General features: G+C 38.1%; 1 protein-coding gene across 1 annotated transcript in view; it reads right to left on the bottom strand.

Moving 5' to 3' along the window:
• Nucleotides 1–356: 356 nt before the first annotated feature.
• Nucleotides 357–15,219, bottom strand: part of EPB41L5 (erythrocyte membrane protein band 4.1 like 5) — a 38,698-nt gene continuing 23,835 nt past the window's right edge. Inside the window, exons 8-17 of the mRNA XM_027796458.2 lie at nucleotides 14,328–14,448; nucleotides 13,833–13,920; nucleotides 13,120–13,208; nucleotides 11,552–11,621; nucleotides 10,708–10,877; nucleotides 9,565–9,671; nucleotides 8,852–8,879; nucleotides 6,497–6,539; nucleotides 5,321–5,436; nucleotides 357–1,148 (exon numbers count right to left, since the gene is read on the bottom strand). Of these exons, the coding sequence (XP_027652259.2) occupies nucleotides 965–1,148; nucleotides 5,321–5,436; nucleotides 6,497–6,539; nucleotides 8,852–8,879; nucleotides 9,565–9,671; nucleotides 10,708–10,877; nucleotides 11,552–11,621; nucleotides 13,120–13,208; nucleotides 13,833–13,920; nucleotides 14,328–14,448 (1,016 nt within the window). The 3' untranslated portion in view covers nucleotides 357–964. The remainder of the gene's footprint in view (nucleotides 1,149–5,320; nucleotides 5,437–6,496; nucleotides 6,540–8,851; nucleotides 8,880–9,564; nucleotides 9,672–10,707; nucleotides 10,878–11,551; nucleotides 11,622–13,119; nucleotides 13,209–13,832; nucleotides 13,921–14,327; nucleotides 14,449–15,219) is intronic.

Raw genomic sequence — 15,219 nt, 5'->3', positions numbered from 1 at the left:
AATTTGAAAATCATTCAAACACTTTATCTTAAAAGCCAAACATAAATGAATTCTAAAAGCGCTCTACCCACACACTTTTTCTTTTTTAAATAGGAAAAGAATATTTCAATGTAAAAGCAGCTAACTTCAGAAACCATGTGAAAACACAGGGCATTCAAGGGTAAAGGTAGTTCATGTTGTTAAAGGCCCCCAAGAACACCAATGAGCCATGAAGCTGGAGTCTTAACCTCTGACTTAACAATTAACCTCGTGAATCATATGGTAGGACTGGTGTTTGTCAGGAAGTACTTGTCTCATTTCAACTGGAGCAAAACAGAAATAAAATTTTCTAGAAAGAAAAAAAATATTACTCTGACTTTTCAGGAGTTCTGATGGTTTTATTCTTAAAAAAATTAAAATAATTCTATTCCATTTCCAAGCAATATTTTTCAGAAGAAGACTTCTTAAAAAAAAAAAAAAAAAAGGTTAGTTCTCAGATCAACCATCTACCTTAGTTATTTTAAAATAATCCTGATACAAAAGGAGAGGCAGTTACATCCTGTCTCAGATTTTTGAAACCGCATTATAACCCACTAGTTGCATATGTGGTTTTATCACAAATGTGACCCTGCATGGCTCTCAAAGTTAAACCCAGCTAAAAAAAAAAAATAAATCTTTCAATCATTAAGAAAAATCTTAACACAATTAAAAAGATATATATATATATACACACACACCCACACACAGAGTCATGTTTTAATATAAGAGCGATGGGTGGCTTCTGGTTTGTTTGGTGCTTTTTTAAAGACTAAATACCAACAGCATGATATATAGAGCCTAAAAAATGACATATAGGGCCTATAAAAACTTTTTTCCCCCTTTATAGTCAGCTTTGCGTCCATTGTCCTTATCTCAGAAACAGCTCAAAAGGTAAATTTCCAGCCTCTGCTAGAAAGCAGTCTCTAGCTCCAGAGAGGCCCACGTCTCAGAGACTGGTCATGGTGGTTTGGACAGCATAGGTACCAGCACTGCTGTGCATTCCCGCATTCTTCACATTACGCTCATGGACAAAAGCGATGTATTGTCCGTCCGCAGCGCGGGTCCTCGGCGGGGCCCACGCGTCCCACAGGCTTCCACCACGTTGACAGCGGTCGGCAGCGTCAAAGGGCCTGGATTATTGGGGAGTGGGAGGGGGCACAATTAGTAAACAGCCATGGGTGAGAAAGAGGGTGGAAAAGTAAAGCAAAAGTAAAGACAAGAAGATTGATGTGAAAAGGCAAGGAAAAGGGCATTGCTGGAAGGTAAATACTGAAGGAAAGAGACATGCAAGTATGTGTGTACATGACGACACTGTCAAATAAACCCCTTTTCTGCTCCGTATCATGCACATTTTTGCAGAATTTTGAAACAAGTTAAGCTGATGTATACATTGTCTACACTTACCAAATCAAAAGCACTTCATATTTCAATGCACTTCACAAAACTGAGCAAGAGCCATGTGCATTTTACAAATGAGAGAAAACAGTACGATGGAGGAACAGAGCTCCCAAGCATATAGCACGTTTGCAGGAAGCTGAAAGGGTTTAAGTGGCAGCTCTAAACGTACACCTGAAACAAGCATCTATAAGCAACACCAGATTTCAAACTCATTGGAAAAATGTAGATTCCAATGCAAGTTAAGAAAAGGAGAAGAAAATAGAAACTCAGAAACATGAGCATTCCTGTGCAGGGGCAAACAGTACAGCACACACAAATCATTCACAATTTAGGTTACTAAGAGACTGAATACTACTGAAGGAGCTGACTGTAGCTGTACTTGATTAACATAAAAAATTTAGTTGGAAAAAGAGCGTTTTTTAAAAAGGTCACAAAACTAAGACTGTTTTCTAATCTTGCATATGAGGGTATAATGGTTTGTAAATTTTAAATTTTGAATTCCAAAAATCAAAACCACAGAAATGCTGTGCACAGTTGTGGCTGGTCTATACCGCAGTTGGCATAAAGTCCTCCAAAAGCTAAAAAGAAGAGTAGGGAAGAGCACTCATCACTTCAAACAGTTTTGAAAAATATTTTTATGCAGGAGCCCTTTGCTAGAAAACTGTAACCCTTTAGGCACAAGCATCTCCAAAGCAGCAGGGATAAGCAATTTACTAAAATAGTCAAATTTTAAAACTTTAAGAAATGGACAATGATCTGTTAGCTGTTGTCTGTGTTGTATTAGGATCCTTCACTGGTATGTTTCAGAAGAGGCTGATGCAAGATACAGTCAGTATCAAAAAAAATGCTTGTAAAAAAGCACTCTCGGAAACTATTCAAGCAAGGAAACACCCAAGACAAACAAATACTCCTTCAGTTTAATGTAAACTTCTCTATTTAATGACCCAAATCTAAACAAAATGGAAACATTGTTGCTGTTCACCTAGAGGGGTCCTAGACAGCCACCTGCTTGAATTCCAGCTTCTCATGTCTAGAAAGCCTCGCAGCACTGCCAGGACAGCCAAGCAGCCAGCACATGAGTTGGAAGATGACAGTGTTAAGGCTGGGAAGCAGAAAAGCATGCAGGATTTACAACAGCTGTAAATGATTAACACTCAGGTATAGTCCTCCTTTAGAAAAGGGAGAGAATTTATATAAAGGTCACTCATGGGTAAATTCAGAGTTTTGTTTTTTGCCAAGTATGCTGAGGAGGTGACCCGTGAATACTGAAGGCTCCAATCCTCAACAGTTCATTACACTATTTTCCCATTTTGCTGGGCAAGCAAAAAAAAACCCCAAAACAAACAAACAAAAAAAAAGCACAAACTCCCCCTACTTTCTCCACAGTAAGGAAAAAAATATTATTAAACCTTTGTCTCCTGTCCTATTTTAGCACAGAAACAGCTTATTGAGAAAAGACTAAAATTAGACAGACACTGATTGTGTTTTAGGCTTCTCAGCCTTGCAACTAATATTCCAGACTATTTCCAGACCATGCAAACCAGTACAGTTTTCCTGTACTGACAATTTGGAATGAAGCAAAGGGGGGGAAAAAAAAAAGACACTACAATCCTTCTTATCTACAAAGTACTTTATACAATCTGGCACAATTGCTGTTGGCAGCTGCAGAATTAGCATTTTAAATTAAAGGAAACATTGATATTAGGAAGGGATCTAAGCTGCAAGGTAGCCAATACAGGCATCTGCCAAGCAGAGCACAGAAACTCACGAGGTCGGGGCCTTACTTCTAAACCCCTTCAATCTAACCATCTGCAGAACTCCAGTCCAGAGATTTTGGTGTTCTCAACAATCCTTGGCAAACTCTCTCTAAAAGAAGACTATTTTTTTTGACAGAAAGCAAAGATAATTCATGCAGAAACAGGCCAATTTAAGACAGCAGCAGCTGAAAAGAGATCTCGTTAGCAGCATCGAGACACCAAGACTCCAAGGTGCAATAGCCAAGTCACAGCCCCACAACAAATATATAGTTCTGGCAATTATATTAACCTAACCCCCACCTCCCACCTAGGAAACCAGAATGTAGCTCAATTGCTGACTCAGCTCCAAACTGTTGTCTTCTTCCTACAGCTGGATTTGCCCTTTATTACAGGTAGTACTGTTTCCAGTGAACACATTAAAACCTCTTTGCCAGAAGACTACTGCCTTCAATAATAATGCTATATCTCTAAGAAACATAACACATATGCAGTACAAGCATTAAGTGTAATGCTTAATGACTCAAATGTAATACTTGATGACTCCATTAAAACGCGTCAATTGTCAAGAAGCTTGTTTTCTTTATGGCATGCTGTTTTGGGTTACATGCAGATATATTTTATATTCACTCCCACTCTACTATAGAAAGGCTACATACTGCGGCAGCTGGCACGTAAGCTTAGATTCCTTGACAACGTTAAGACAGACAGGCTCAAGTTCTTAATCCTAAAACAGGTGTACCAAGACCAAAACTGAAACAGATTGGCTACAGAGTCCTCTCTGCTTCTGAACAGAAGCAGTGAGATTTCAATAAGCAACAGAAGCCTTGTAAACACTAGCAAGAATGCTAGCACGAATCACACCCAAGAGCAGCTGTTTGGAGCAAGAGTCAAACATTTCCATCAAAGAAAATACTGGTTACTAGCACACATCTTGCAATTAGACCAAAAGAATAAAAATAAAACCATACTCAGAATGCTGAAGAATAAAGAAACCACCACCTTTCACCCACCACCATGGAAGGAATTGAGCGATCAACAGGATCTCACCATAGACAAGCACAGATTTCAGATACTAGACAAATCAAGGGCAAAAGAAAGAAAACCAGTATTTATCACAGGTTCTGATTGAAATTTCAATAAAATGCAACACATAAAGCAGAATTACCATCCCCTTTATAATCCCAAACCCATAGTATTAGAAGTCTTTAATCAAGAAGATTTACAAAATTAAAGTACAGTTGTTATTGCACTGTTGGAAACAGGTATCATTTACTTTTAAGAGGTACTGAAGCAAAGCAGGTTCATATGCCCAACAATGGGAGAAGGACCTTTTCTCTTGAGGGCTGAAACAGCTTAGGATAAGAGCTTTTGTCTTGCTCCATTCCATTGCTGCTGCTCATGAAGTCTTGCAGAAACCAGAATTACCCTTCTAGGATAAGCCATACTGCCTCTGAATGCACAAGAAGTTGAAAAAGTTAAGATGACATATGCAGAAGTGCTGGCTTGATATTATGTCAGTTTTGGCTTTGAAATACCTTTGCAATACAGAATTACTTTAAGATAAATGATATGTACATTTATCTTCAAACAAATTGTCCTCATTTTGAGATGGATCCAATCCATAAAACTAATACTCTGGTTACATGAAATCAAAGCTCTTATCTTCAGCTTGTGTCATTTTCCTCAAGCTCCCATTCTACCCAAGATAATGAAAAAAATCAGCTTGCCCATTTTAAAAAGCTCAAAAGATGGTTCACAAGGATACTGGTTTACAAGGTTCTGCATTTTGTTAAGGATCAGGCCAAGTCCTTGGGCCCCATGGTACCAAGCAAAGGGTTACAAGGAGTATTATGGCAAATGAGAAGGACCCAGCTCTCTCCAAGGCTTGAAAATGGTGTTCGCAATTTAATCATATCTTCAGCCCCTGAAGAATTTTTCTTTTGGTTGGCAGTGACTAAGCCTGTTGTCCTCACCTCCCCCATACTACATTCACAGCAACAAATCAGCTGCATCACCGTTAACTTGACTGTCAACTTGTGTTAAAGATACAAGGATGGCAGCTTATTTAAGTGCAGATAAAGAAACAGCCAGCCACTTGAATCATGCATAAGCAAGCTAAATTCATTTTCCAGCAAAGCAGAACGTACCACTTCTTGTCTTGCTGGCTGGCTCCTGGGCTCCTTGGGAGGTTTTCTATTTCCACTAAGACTGGGGCAGAAGGAACTGCTGTTGAGACAGGTAGGTTTGGCTTTGCATTCCAGCTCTTTGGAGACAGGATATAAGTAAGTTAGTTATTATACACACATTAATAAAGTGACGACACGTTACACACAGCAAAACATATCACCACTTCTCCTTATGCACAAAGCTAAAGTGAGGCTGTTGTCTTCCCTTGCTTCCACAGCAACGGATACCTATGCCCAGTCTTTTCCAGTACTGCACACAGTATGAGGATCATAACGAATCCAAAGCTGCTCAAAGATTTCAGTAAAAAGCTACAGCCTGCTGTGTCCAACTCTTTCCTTCTGTAGGTAACAGCAATAAGCTGGCACCTTTGGGTTGCAGGCCTTTGGACTGCCATTTGAAACATAACTACTCCTGAAAAAAACCAACTCCTTTTGCACAGAATGCAAAAAGGCTGAGCAGAGCAGCAATCTATCCATCAGCAGAGATTGAGTATTTTAATGTCAAAACAAACCATAATCCTGTTTCTACCAATATGTGACCCTTTCTGTTGCACTCAGCATCTGAAATGCTCCAGAAAGCGAAATAGGGCCTTTCCAAATTCCAAGTCCTGTTTTTTGATACTCAGAAGCAGCATTACTTTACACTAACATTCCTTTTCAGTGAAACAAGGTGTTCTGTGTACAAGTGCTGAAGGGACAGGTGTCTCCGAGCTCCTTCTCAGACTCAGAGAACACTGATTTTTTTCTAAGAATGCATTTGTCAATTTGCAGGGACATCCCCCTTTCAGAGAAAAAAATACTGTAACCAAGCATCAACATAGGTGTTGATGAATTCCCACACCCCTCCCCCAGACATTATGAACTCTCACACAAAGGTACTCTGTGTACCTATAAAAATCTGTATCTATAAATAGCAGTTTCTATAGTACTGCCCCATGGGGTATCTTCCTTACTCCAGCTAAATTAACTTATTATCTTGCTTGCAAATTAGCAGCCATTTCTTGGCATGCAATTTAGTAGTTAACTGTTTTTAACTTTCAAGTGGTCAATCACTGGATTTTAAGAACAAATAACAAAATCCTCAAATCTGCTGAAATACATGAAAATTGCCTTTAAAAAGAATAAGAGGATCCTTACTTGTGATCCATTAGTTTGGTGGGTAACAGCATTGTTTGCAGTGCTGAAAGACAAAAAGATATTTAAATCAGAATCAGATGAACAAACTATTTTTGCAGGCTGGCAGAGCTGCAAAGATTTTCAGAAAGCACAAAGTGTAACAAAGATCCTTCCATAGTACTTAACTGTTCTCAAAAGAAAACTTAAAAAAACTTATTTTTCAGGTCAGCTGCCTCATTGTAGGTAACTAAGGGTATCACTTTGTTTTTTATTTGTTCAAGCTGCAGTTGTTTAGTTTAGAAACTCTGATTCAGCAGTAAGGCAGGGCACTCATGAAGTAAAACAGATACAGTTTTAGTTAAACACTCAGCAATACATGAGATTGTCGAAACCTCACACACATGCTGTAGATACTATGTTTGTTCCATACTAGGGCTCTTCTGATTTGAAGTTTCAAAGTTTAGCAGAAAAATTCATAAGTTTCTTCTGTCTGTGTAACGTCTACTGGACTGAATTACTCCTTCTGAGTCTCAAAAGCAGCCATTCAAAATTAGGTGCACAGCAACTCAGCATAGTTTTGATAATAATTTTATCTTATTAATTATGCAATACAGTTAATAAATTAAATAAGACCCACATCCCTAGTTCTGATGATTTCTGAATCTGTAAGAGACATTTCCTATTTTCACACATTTAAGAGACTTAAAAACATTAACACCCTGCACAATAATTATACATTATTAATCTCATGCAAAGCAAACTTTTTTCCAGACTTCTAATCTTTTAAAAAATGGTTCCAGTTGATTTACAGTTTGGACAATAGCTACCCAACCTGACAATTCAAATAGATTTCTTTATCTACTTCAGTGATTCTTCAGAATTATTTTACTTAAATACCATAATGTCATAACAAAACAACCTGTTCCTTGCCTGTTTCCCAACGTCACACTTTCTCTATTGAGAGAACATGGAGGTTATCACAGATTAGAGCACATTTAACAGAATATTAAGGAACACCTTCTGGGTGGCACATTCCCCTCTGCTGAGTTAACACAAAAGAATGGAACAACATACATCTTTCATGATGCATTTCAATTAGCAAGGGTTGAGTGTAGAGTTTCAGAAATGGCATAAATTGCTCTGGAGACCAACGTAACAGTGCCACACCTAGGTGCAGATCAGAAGATGGCCGTCTTATCAGAAAGAGAAACTGCATATGAAGTTTCTCTTCCCACTCTCAGAATGACCTAACCAGCATGAAACTCTGAGCAGGGCATGACAACACAGCACGATGAGAGCACTAGATGACAGCACTAGTTAAGCACACAGTCACATTTTGCATGCAGAGGATCCTTAAGCACTTTAATGACACCCAGCTTTGAAGAGTACTTTCCCATTCTATAAAAAGAAGAGACAATACAGGTCACAAAGACAGAGACACTGCCATTAAAGTAACTGCAGCCTTGTCCCCACACTTCCTAGACTTCTCCCCCTCTCATGCAAGAATCAACCTTGCTGCTACAAACAGAAAATGTGCGGCTGTATTAAGCCTGTTCTTTTGAAATGTTATTTCAACACTCCTTACCCCGCTCCTGAATATCATGATGCTTAATATCTACAAGTATCTATTTTCTAAAAATAATTTGCCTGCAATCGATCATTGCAATGTTCTTAAGTTATTAGGGCAAAGGACAGAAAACAGAACTGACTTAGTTCCTTCACTACCAGGTAGTTCTTTTTAGCCTGGTTTCCTCTCTTCCCTTAAGGACAGTTATGAAAGCTGTACGATTCAGATTCATATAAGTAATTTACATTGCAACAGCAAGTATAAACCTACACAAGCAGAAAGACTCTAGTCTAGGTATAGAAATTAAGAACCAAAAGTCTTCCCTCTCAGTGCTGATCATGAATAATTTAGTATCCATATATAAAATATTTAAGAATTTAAAAATAAATGCAAATATAGTACAGAATATGAATTGCTTATTTTACTCTATTTTCCCTGTCTATGTCCTTCACTTGATTATGTATTTTAGTCACATACCCAGAACAGGCAGATTTCAGAAAGAAGACATCCTCACATGCTTTTACCTGATCTCTTTACATGGCAGCACACGAAACTACAGGTCATATCCAGCAAGAATCATAGCTAGTCATAAACAAACCTCTTTGCCTGCTAGTAAGCAAGTCTGGCCAAATCTTCTGTGTGACAGCAACACATGAGCTTTGCTTCGAACAGTAGGTTTTATGTAAAGCAAACAAACACAAAACCCACAGCAAAACCACACTTAAGACCTACGTATAACTAATCTTGTAACACATGCTCAAATACAGGTGGCAAACAAAGAGAAATTTAAATACTGGATTGTATCTTACCTTGTTTCTTCAAGTTTAGCAGCATGTGCTGCAAAAATATAAAGTGTTAATTAAAATTTAAGTTATAATTAGGTTATCAGTTAAATACTCAGTATATTTTTAATAAAAATAATCTAGCACTGCCTAAAAGTAGGCAACTAAATGAAGAAAAGGTTACACGTATCCCATGTATAATGTGTAAAAAACAAAATTCTAAATTGGAAAAATAAAAGAAGAATTCTGAAGAGCAAACCAAAGAGTCAGATTTAAGCAAGTATTTAGAAGTATGCACGGGAGGTCACATTTGACCTATACAAGAGCAGGAATAAGAGACAAGGTATCACATGCTGTCAGGGTGTGACAACAGAGTGCAACTCCTAAGAACAATGAAAAAAAAAATCTCAATTGCAAAAATTTCAAACTTGATTCACAAATTTCAAATATTAACATTAATATACTGTTGTTTCCTGGGCCCAAGATTTCCATTGTCATACGGAGACCTACTGTGCAATATTCATGGGTGTTTCACCTGCTAGGCAAGCTATAATTATATGCTCTGGACACAAAGCCTTCTCCGACAAATACATGTGGACTCCCAAAGCAGCCAAAGAAAACTTGATTTTGAAAATTCAGAAGGGCAAACAGCTACAAGAACTCCTACCCAGAAATTTTAAAGGGTATGAAGACCTGATTCTCACAGTGGATTATACTTCTCAGAATGGAAGGCCTTTTACCTTTCATTTGCAGTGTTCGTCTTGAGTATCTCTTGCTGGGCCTTCTTTCAAAGGATGCCGATCTCCTTGCTTTGTTGGTCTTGGTGGTTTGATACTCTGTTTTCCCACTAATAAAGTAATATAAAAGTAAAAAACAACAAAATAAATCACTTATTTTTAAATGACAGAATACTGACACTGCTCATCAAAACATCACATTTCTATTTTAAATTCATAGATTAATCATCTGATCTCATTTCTATTAAGAATTTCCAAACTTAACACCTTAGAAGGCCTTTCACAAAAAGTTTTACAAGCATCCTAACCTTCACATTTTCCCAAGACCAAAGGCTGAAGCAATGACTCCTTAAACATAAAGCTGCTGAAAAAGCACATTTTCCCTTTGCATATTTCTGTGTTCACAGTGCACGTGGTTTGGGAGAAGGTAAAAATTCTAGGAGAGTAAAGCTTAAGGGTGTTGCCAAAGGTCATAGAGAAACATGGTAATACGACTAAAAACCAGCATCTAGATGCTCTTGTTCCCAGGCAAGTCTTTTTTCCCCCAAGTTTGGCCAGACTCTGCCCCCAGGGCAGTAGCAGCCTCACATACTGCGGACTCCTTGGTACCACTGATCCTTTCTAGAGCAGACTAGATGGTATTGCTACAGTTGCTGGAAATGGAAGCCAAGTATATACGTACGTATTGCCTGGGCTCATGCCCCACCCCCTTCCGTATGTTCTCACCAACTCTGGTGGGGCAACTGACAGCATCCTGCAGACCAGTCTGGGACCACAAGCTATTCCAAAGTCTGTTACATGCTCTGGTAGTGCCTAACATTATCTTGGGCTTCTGAAGTACTACCATCACTCCAACAGCATGTTTTGAGTCAGGAACTCGAGTCAAAAGATGTGCAATGTCCCCAGCTCTGCAAATCTATCATCCACCCTCTACGGTTCATTTAAAAAAAGGCAGGTTTTCAAGATTAAGTGATCTATAAACCACAATGTACCGTAAAACAAATAATGCAACTCACTCATCGAGAAATGAAACTTGCAAGCTATGTCCTAGGTGAAAGAATACCAAGTTCTCTCCCGTTTCCACGCATAACCCAAGAAAAGCCAGAAATGACAGAAGGTAAGTGCTAAATGACAGATGACACTGACCTGTATCGGAAACGGGATCCTAATCGAATGAAGCCTGATCGACTTGAGCTTTTTTGGACAGGACCTCGGAGCCGGAAGAAGGCGTGATGTTCCACTGCACATTTCCACAAGTGTTTGCAGGCTTTGGGATGATCCAGTCTAAAGACAAAAGTGTGCTCCTGCTCCTTTCCCTTAAACACACAAAACATACTGGTGATTTACAGGGGGCTTTAATAACTCAAAGCTACATAAAAAGCCAAATAAAAGTTTTCTATGAGTTCTGAAATGTATGCTTAATTTTAGGCAGAAAAATTAGCCTTTTCAGTAGCTGCTCCATTGTTGGTTGGAAAGGGCTAGACCCATATATGTAACAGGTCAAACCTCTGAATACCTACAAGTTAAAGACATCATTATAATAAGGAGGTACTTCTCCATGAGGCTAACATGGCCTCACTTCCAAATTGGATCTCCTCAAATTGCCAGTGCTCACATTTTTATTATTTCAGCTCCGAGTAATTTCTTCCCATAGGAACAATTCTGGCACCTGCTTAAGGAATTCATTCCATTAAATATGGTACATGGACTTTTTAAAACTTTCTTACACAATGCATAGTGTTTCCAAATAATCTGGTCTACACTAGTTTCACATGGTGTTCCTCTTTTAAAAACAGCTGAGAAAAAAAGTAATTTGAGCCTACTTATTTTATACTTCAGTCCCCTCACACCCCTCCTCCCCCCAAGTCACAATGAAAAATCTTGCAAGGCATTTGCATTAATTCTCAAAACATAAAGAAAGAGATCAGGAGTATGTAAACGAGTACTGTATAATCAAGGCCGAGATGTAACTAAACAGATAGTTATCTACCTGTTCATCATCTTCAACAACAACTAGAGTGAGTTTGTTCTTCTTGAAGTCAAGCCTTGTTATCTTTGGCCTGCAAGACGAACAGAAAAAGCAGCTTACATCTAACTCTGTTAGTAACTCAGAGAGGTTGGTTCAACATGCTGGTCCCAAGCCTCTCAACCAAATACTTTTTCTTCTGCTTTTGTGGATATTTTAAGTTCACGCAGTAGGGCTTGATTATACCGTGGATATCAAATATATCAATTCAAAATTTAACACTTAATTAGAAACCTTAAAGAGAAGAAGTCAGCAACTTCTAAAGAGAAAATTCTATCAGAACTTAAAAATTACTTGAGTTGAAATCAAACTCCACCCATATACTCCTGCTTGCCTACTCTTCCACAAGCCCACAAAATTGAACTCGGAAAGAAACAAAGGCAGGCCAAAATAACCCTGCTTCATCAAAAAAATGTAAATCACAGGAGTTGATCTGAAATATATTGCACAGTGATGACTGTTTCAGAACATCCCAGCCACAGTGAACAACATGAACATGACATGACACAAAAATGCAAACACCTTCCCTCCCTCCTGCCCACCAGAAAAATACCCAGAATTAATAGTGGAGGAACAAGACACACAGATAACATTTCTGCTACAAAGTGAGTAATTATCTGAGAAGGTTTTAAAATTGGACTGAGCTAACGCAAACTAACTATTCACACAATGAAAGTTCACCTCATTATCTGCCTATTCTTTGTGTACAGTTTTGAAAGACTGGATGGATGTTACAGAATAAAGCACTTAAAAATCCATAAATGCCTGTGTACCCAGACCCAAATATGCTAGCTAGAAAGTTCTCTACCTTGTGTTTTATGCAATATAAAGTTCTGTGAAATTTCATCAGAATGCTTCTAAGAAACCACGGGATGTTATTCAATTATTTGACAAAGCAGCATATCTTCACAAAATCTAAAGGAAGCTGTCTATCTCCTGACCATATATAGATCTGGTTTGGGGTGGGGGTCGGTGTGTTTGGTTTTTTGGGTTTTGTTTGTTTTGCATTAGTTCTTACTGATGGGCAGAAAGGGACATTTCTGCCCTTTACTGGGCACAAAGAGACATTTTCTTAATGAAAAGCCTGCCCAGATGACGTTATACGTAAAAACTGCACTAGTAATACTACTTCTGCCTCTTTTTAAACAGTAAAATGTTAACACTTGGCTACAACATCTGAAGAAGCTTCATTTCACTGATTGAGTGCATATCCTATTTCCAAAGCAATCTAGTGCAAAATACAACAAACACACTATTAAAAAAAATTAAAACACCCCAAAGTTATTCCATCTTTTACTTGACTCTAGCATGTTACACATATACAGCCTATTAACATATCAACCAAGAATGTTAAAAAAAAGGAAGAATATTTTAAGACAACATGAAAACACAGGCTACAGAATATTTCTGCAGGTACCTAGTATTCATGGTACCCTTATGTCCCAAACAAGTTGGGGTTCTTTTTGCAAGTACAAAAGAAACAAAAGACTAAAAATCTAAAATATATTTTAACCTGCAATCAGAGAGCTTACCAGAAAAACAAACCAATTTTTGTGTCTCCTTCAAAGACAAGAACTCCTGTAGGTGTTAGTCCCAGGCTGTAATCATTGCCATCTCTTGCCTAATTGCCACAAAATAAAGATTACGTTCATTTTGGCATTTGACTCTTTATCCAAATTACTGCAGTGATTAATGTAGCTTACTTGCCCAGTGTTACAATTAAACAAATATCTGCTTATTTTATGTAATAAAATCCCCATGTTTCAATGATCTCAATGCAATGGATTTTTCTAGTTGCAACCCTTCAATAAGGCTGACTAAACTGGGAAATTAAAGTTTCTTGATTTGTCTGTGTAATAAGGAGCCCCTTGTGCAGTTCTCCGCACTTCCTTCTCCACAGGAGATCTATTTTTACTTGTAGTTCTTCAGCTGGTAGCTCACTGGACCCCAGCCAATTTTAATTTAATTACTATGATTTTCACATAGCTCCCAGTCTAAATACAAACTGCAGTACATATTGCCACACCAACCACATATTAAACACAGAGCAGATATGCTTGAATTTAAGTTATACCTTCTAGAAACGCATACAATAAAATGCAATGCTGATGCAAAGCCACATCACTTGTTACACAGTTTAGAGGAGTATAATATTCCATTTTTTCCCCCTCAAAGCAAAACCAGTATTGGAATGTGGGACAAAACTAACGTATCATTTCCAAAGGTCACCATGCTGTAAACGTACCTTGACGATGTGCATGTCTACACCATACATTTCCAGCCACTTAGCTTTGTTTAGGTAATTAGTTTCAGCCTGTGCTGGTGTTTGCCCCCTGAAATAAATTTTTTGCTGTTAGGCTGATGCCTGAAAAAGTACAGAAAGGAAAACTGGTATATGAAGAAAGAAGAAAAGAAATTTCTGAAATTTGTGAAAAACTTAAACACTATTGACACTTGTTTGCTTTCACGAACATTAAGGTCACTTTTGTAAGTTTTAAACTGAAACTGCTGCTGCAAAAATTATGGCATTTCAAGATTCTGTACCTCATCATTTTACTCAGACCTTTGAAAATCTTCATTTTCCACATTATATCCTCTTACAAAATAGGATAGAACCACATTAGAATTATGTTTCTGAACAAGACCATAGAAGAAGCATCAGCATCATCTTTTTAATACATTCTCTTCACAGAAAAGCCAGCGCAAACATCTGGGCAGCATGCACTGAAAGATCTAGTACCTGCATTCCTTCCACTTCTCAAAAATGGCTAGCTCCATCTCTTCAGTCTGAGTGGGAACAAACCTGAACTCAGACACCAGCTCAGGGACATGTTCAGCAGGATCATAGTCTCCAAGTTCAGCTACAAAAGAACAGCATTGTCAAGCAATGTTCCCAGTAAACACAGTGGATCTCAACAGGAACTTCAGCATAGTTTTCTGGTTAATCTAAAATACTAGATTTCTTTTTGTGTTGTTCCTCCTCCAGTCCTCCCAATACTTGAAGTGTCAACTTTTTCAACATGGAAATTATGGACACTGAACAAACAGTTGTGTTGCCTGCACAAAAGCTTTGCATTAATTTTCACAAAGTGCTATTGATATATTCTTTACCAAGCTTCCTATAAATGCAAGTTACCAACATCCTTGCAACTCACTTTTTCTTTCTTGTGGAAAGTTTTCAACACTTTTACCAATGAAGTTTCTACTGAGACAACAGCTGACTAAGCTTACAATGGAGTTTTGCTTTAAATTATTAAAACAAAATCTCTTTGAGATTTGAAAAAGCAAAACCAGTTCTGACACTGTTCAAAAAAGTATTTGTCCATTCTAAAAATAATTTTCTGGTTTTATGACCATAAATCTCCCTGTTCTGCTAAAATTACTCTGTCAGGGGCTCAATCCTCCAGCTATTAGTTGTCGCTCTCCTTTTCATCCAAGAACATAATAAATGCCCTACTGGGTCAGTCAAATGGTTCATCTGGTCCATGGCTGCATGCTCAACAGCGGTAATAAGAGATGCTATTTAGGGAGCATACTGGAACAGACTCGTCAATGGGTGTGCCACATCAAAAACACAACTTCCTTTTTCCACCAATGCTAACAAGTCTAGCTTTTACAGACTGATGCACATC

Source organism: Falco peregrinus, chromosome 8 (genome assembly GCF_023634155.1).
Source record: "Falco peregrinus isolate bFalPer1 chromosome 8, bFalPer1.pri, whole genome shotgun sequence".
Taxonomy (NCBI): Eukaryota; Metazoa; Chordata; class Aves; order Falconiformes; family Falconidae; genus Falco; species Falco peregrinus.
The sequence above is the reverse complement of the archived record's forward strand: the minus strand, read 5'-3'. Positions and strand labels throughout refer to the sequence as shown.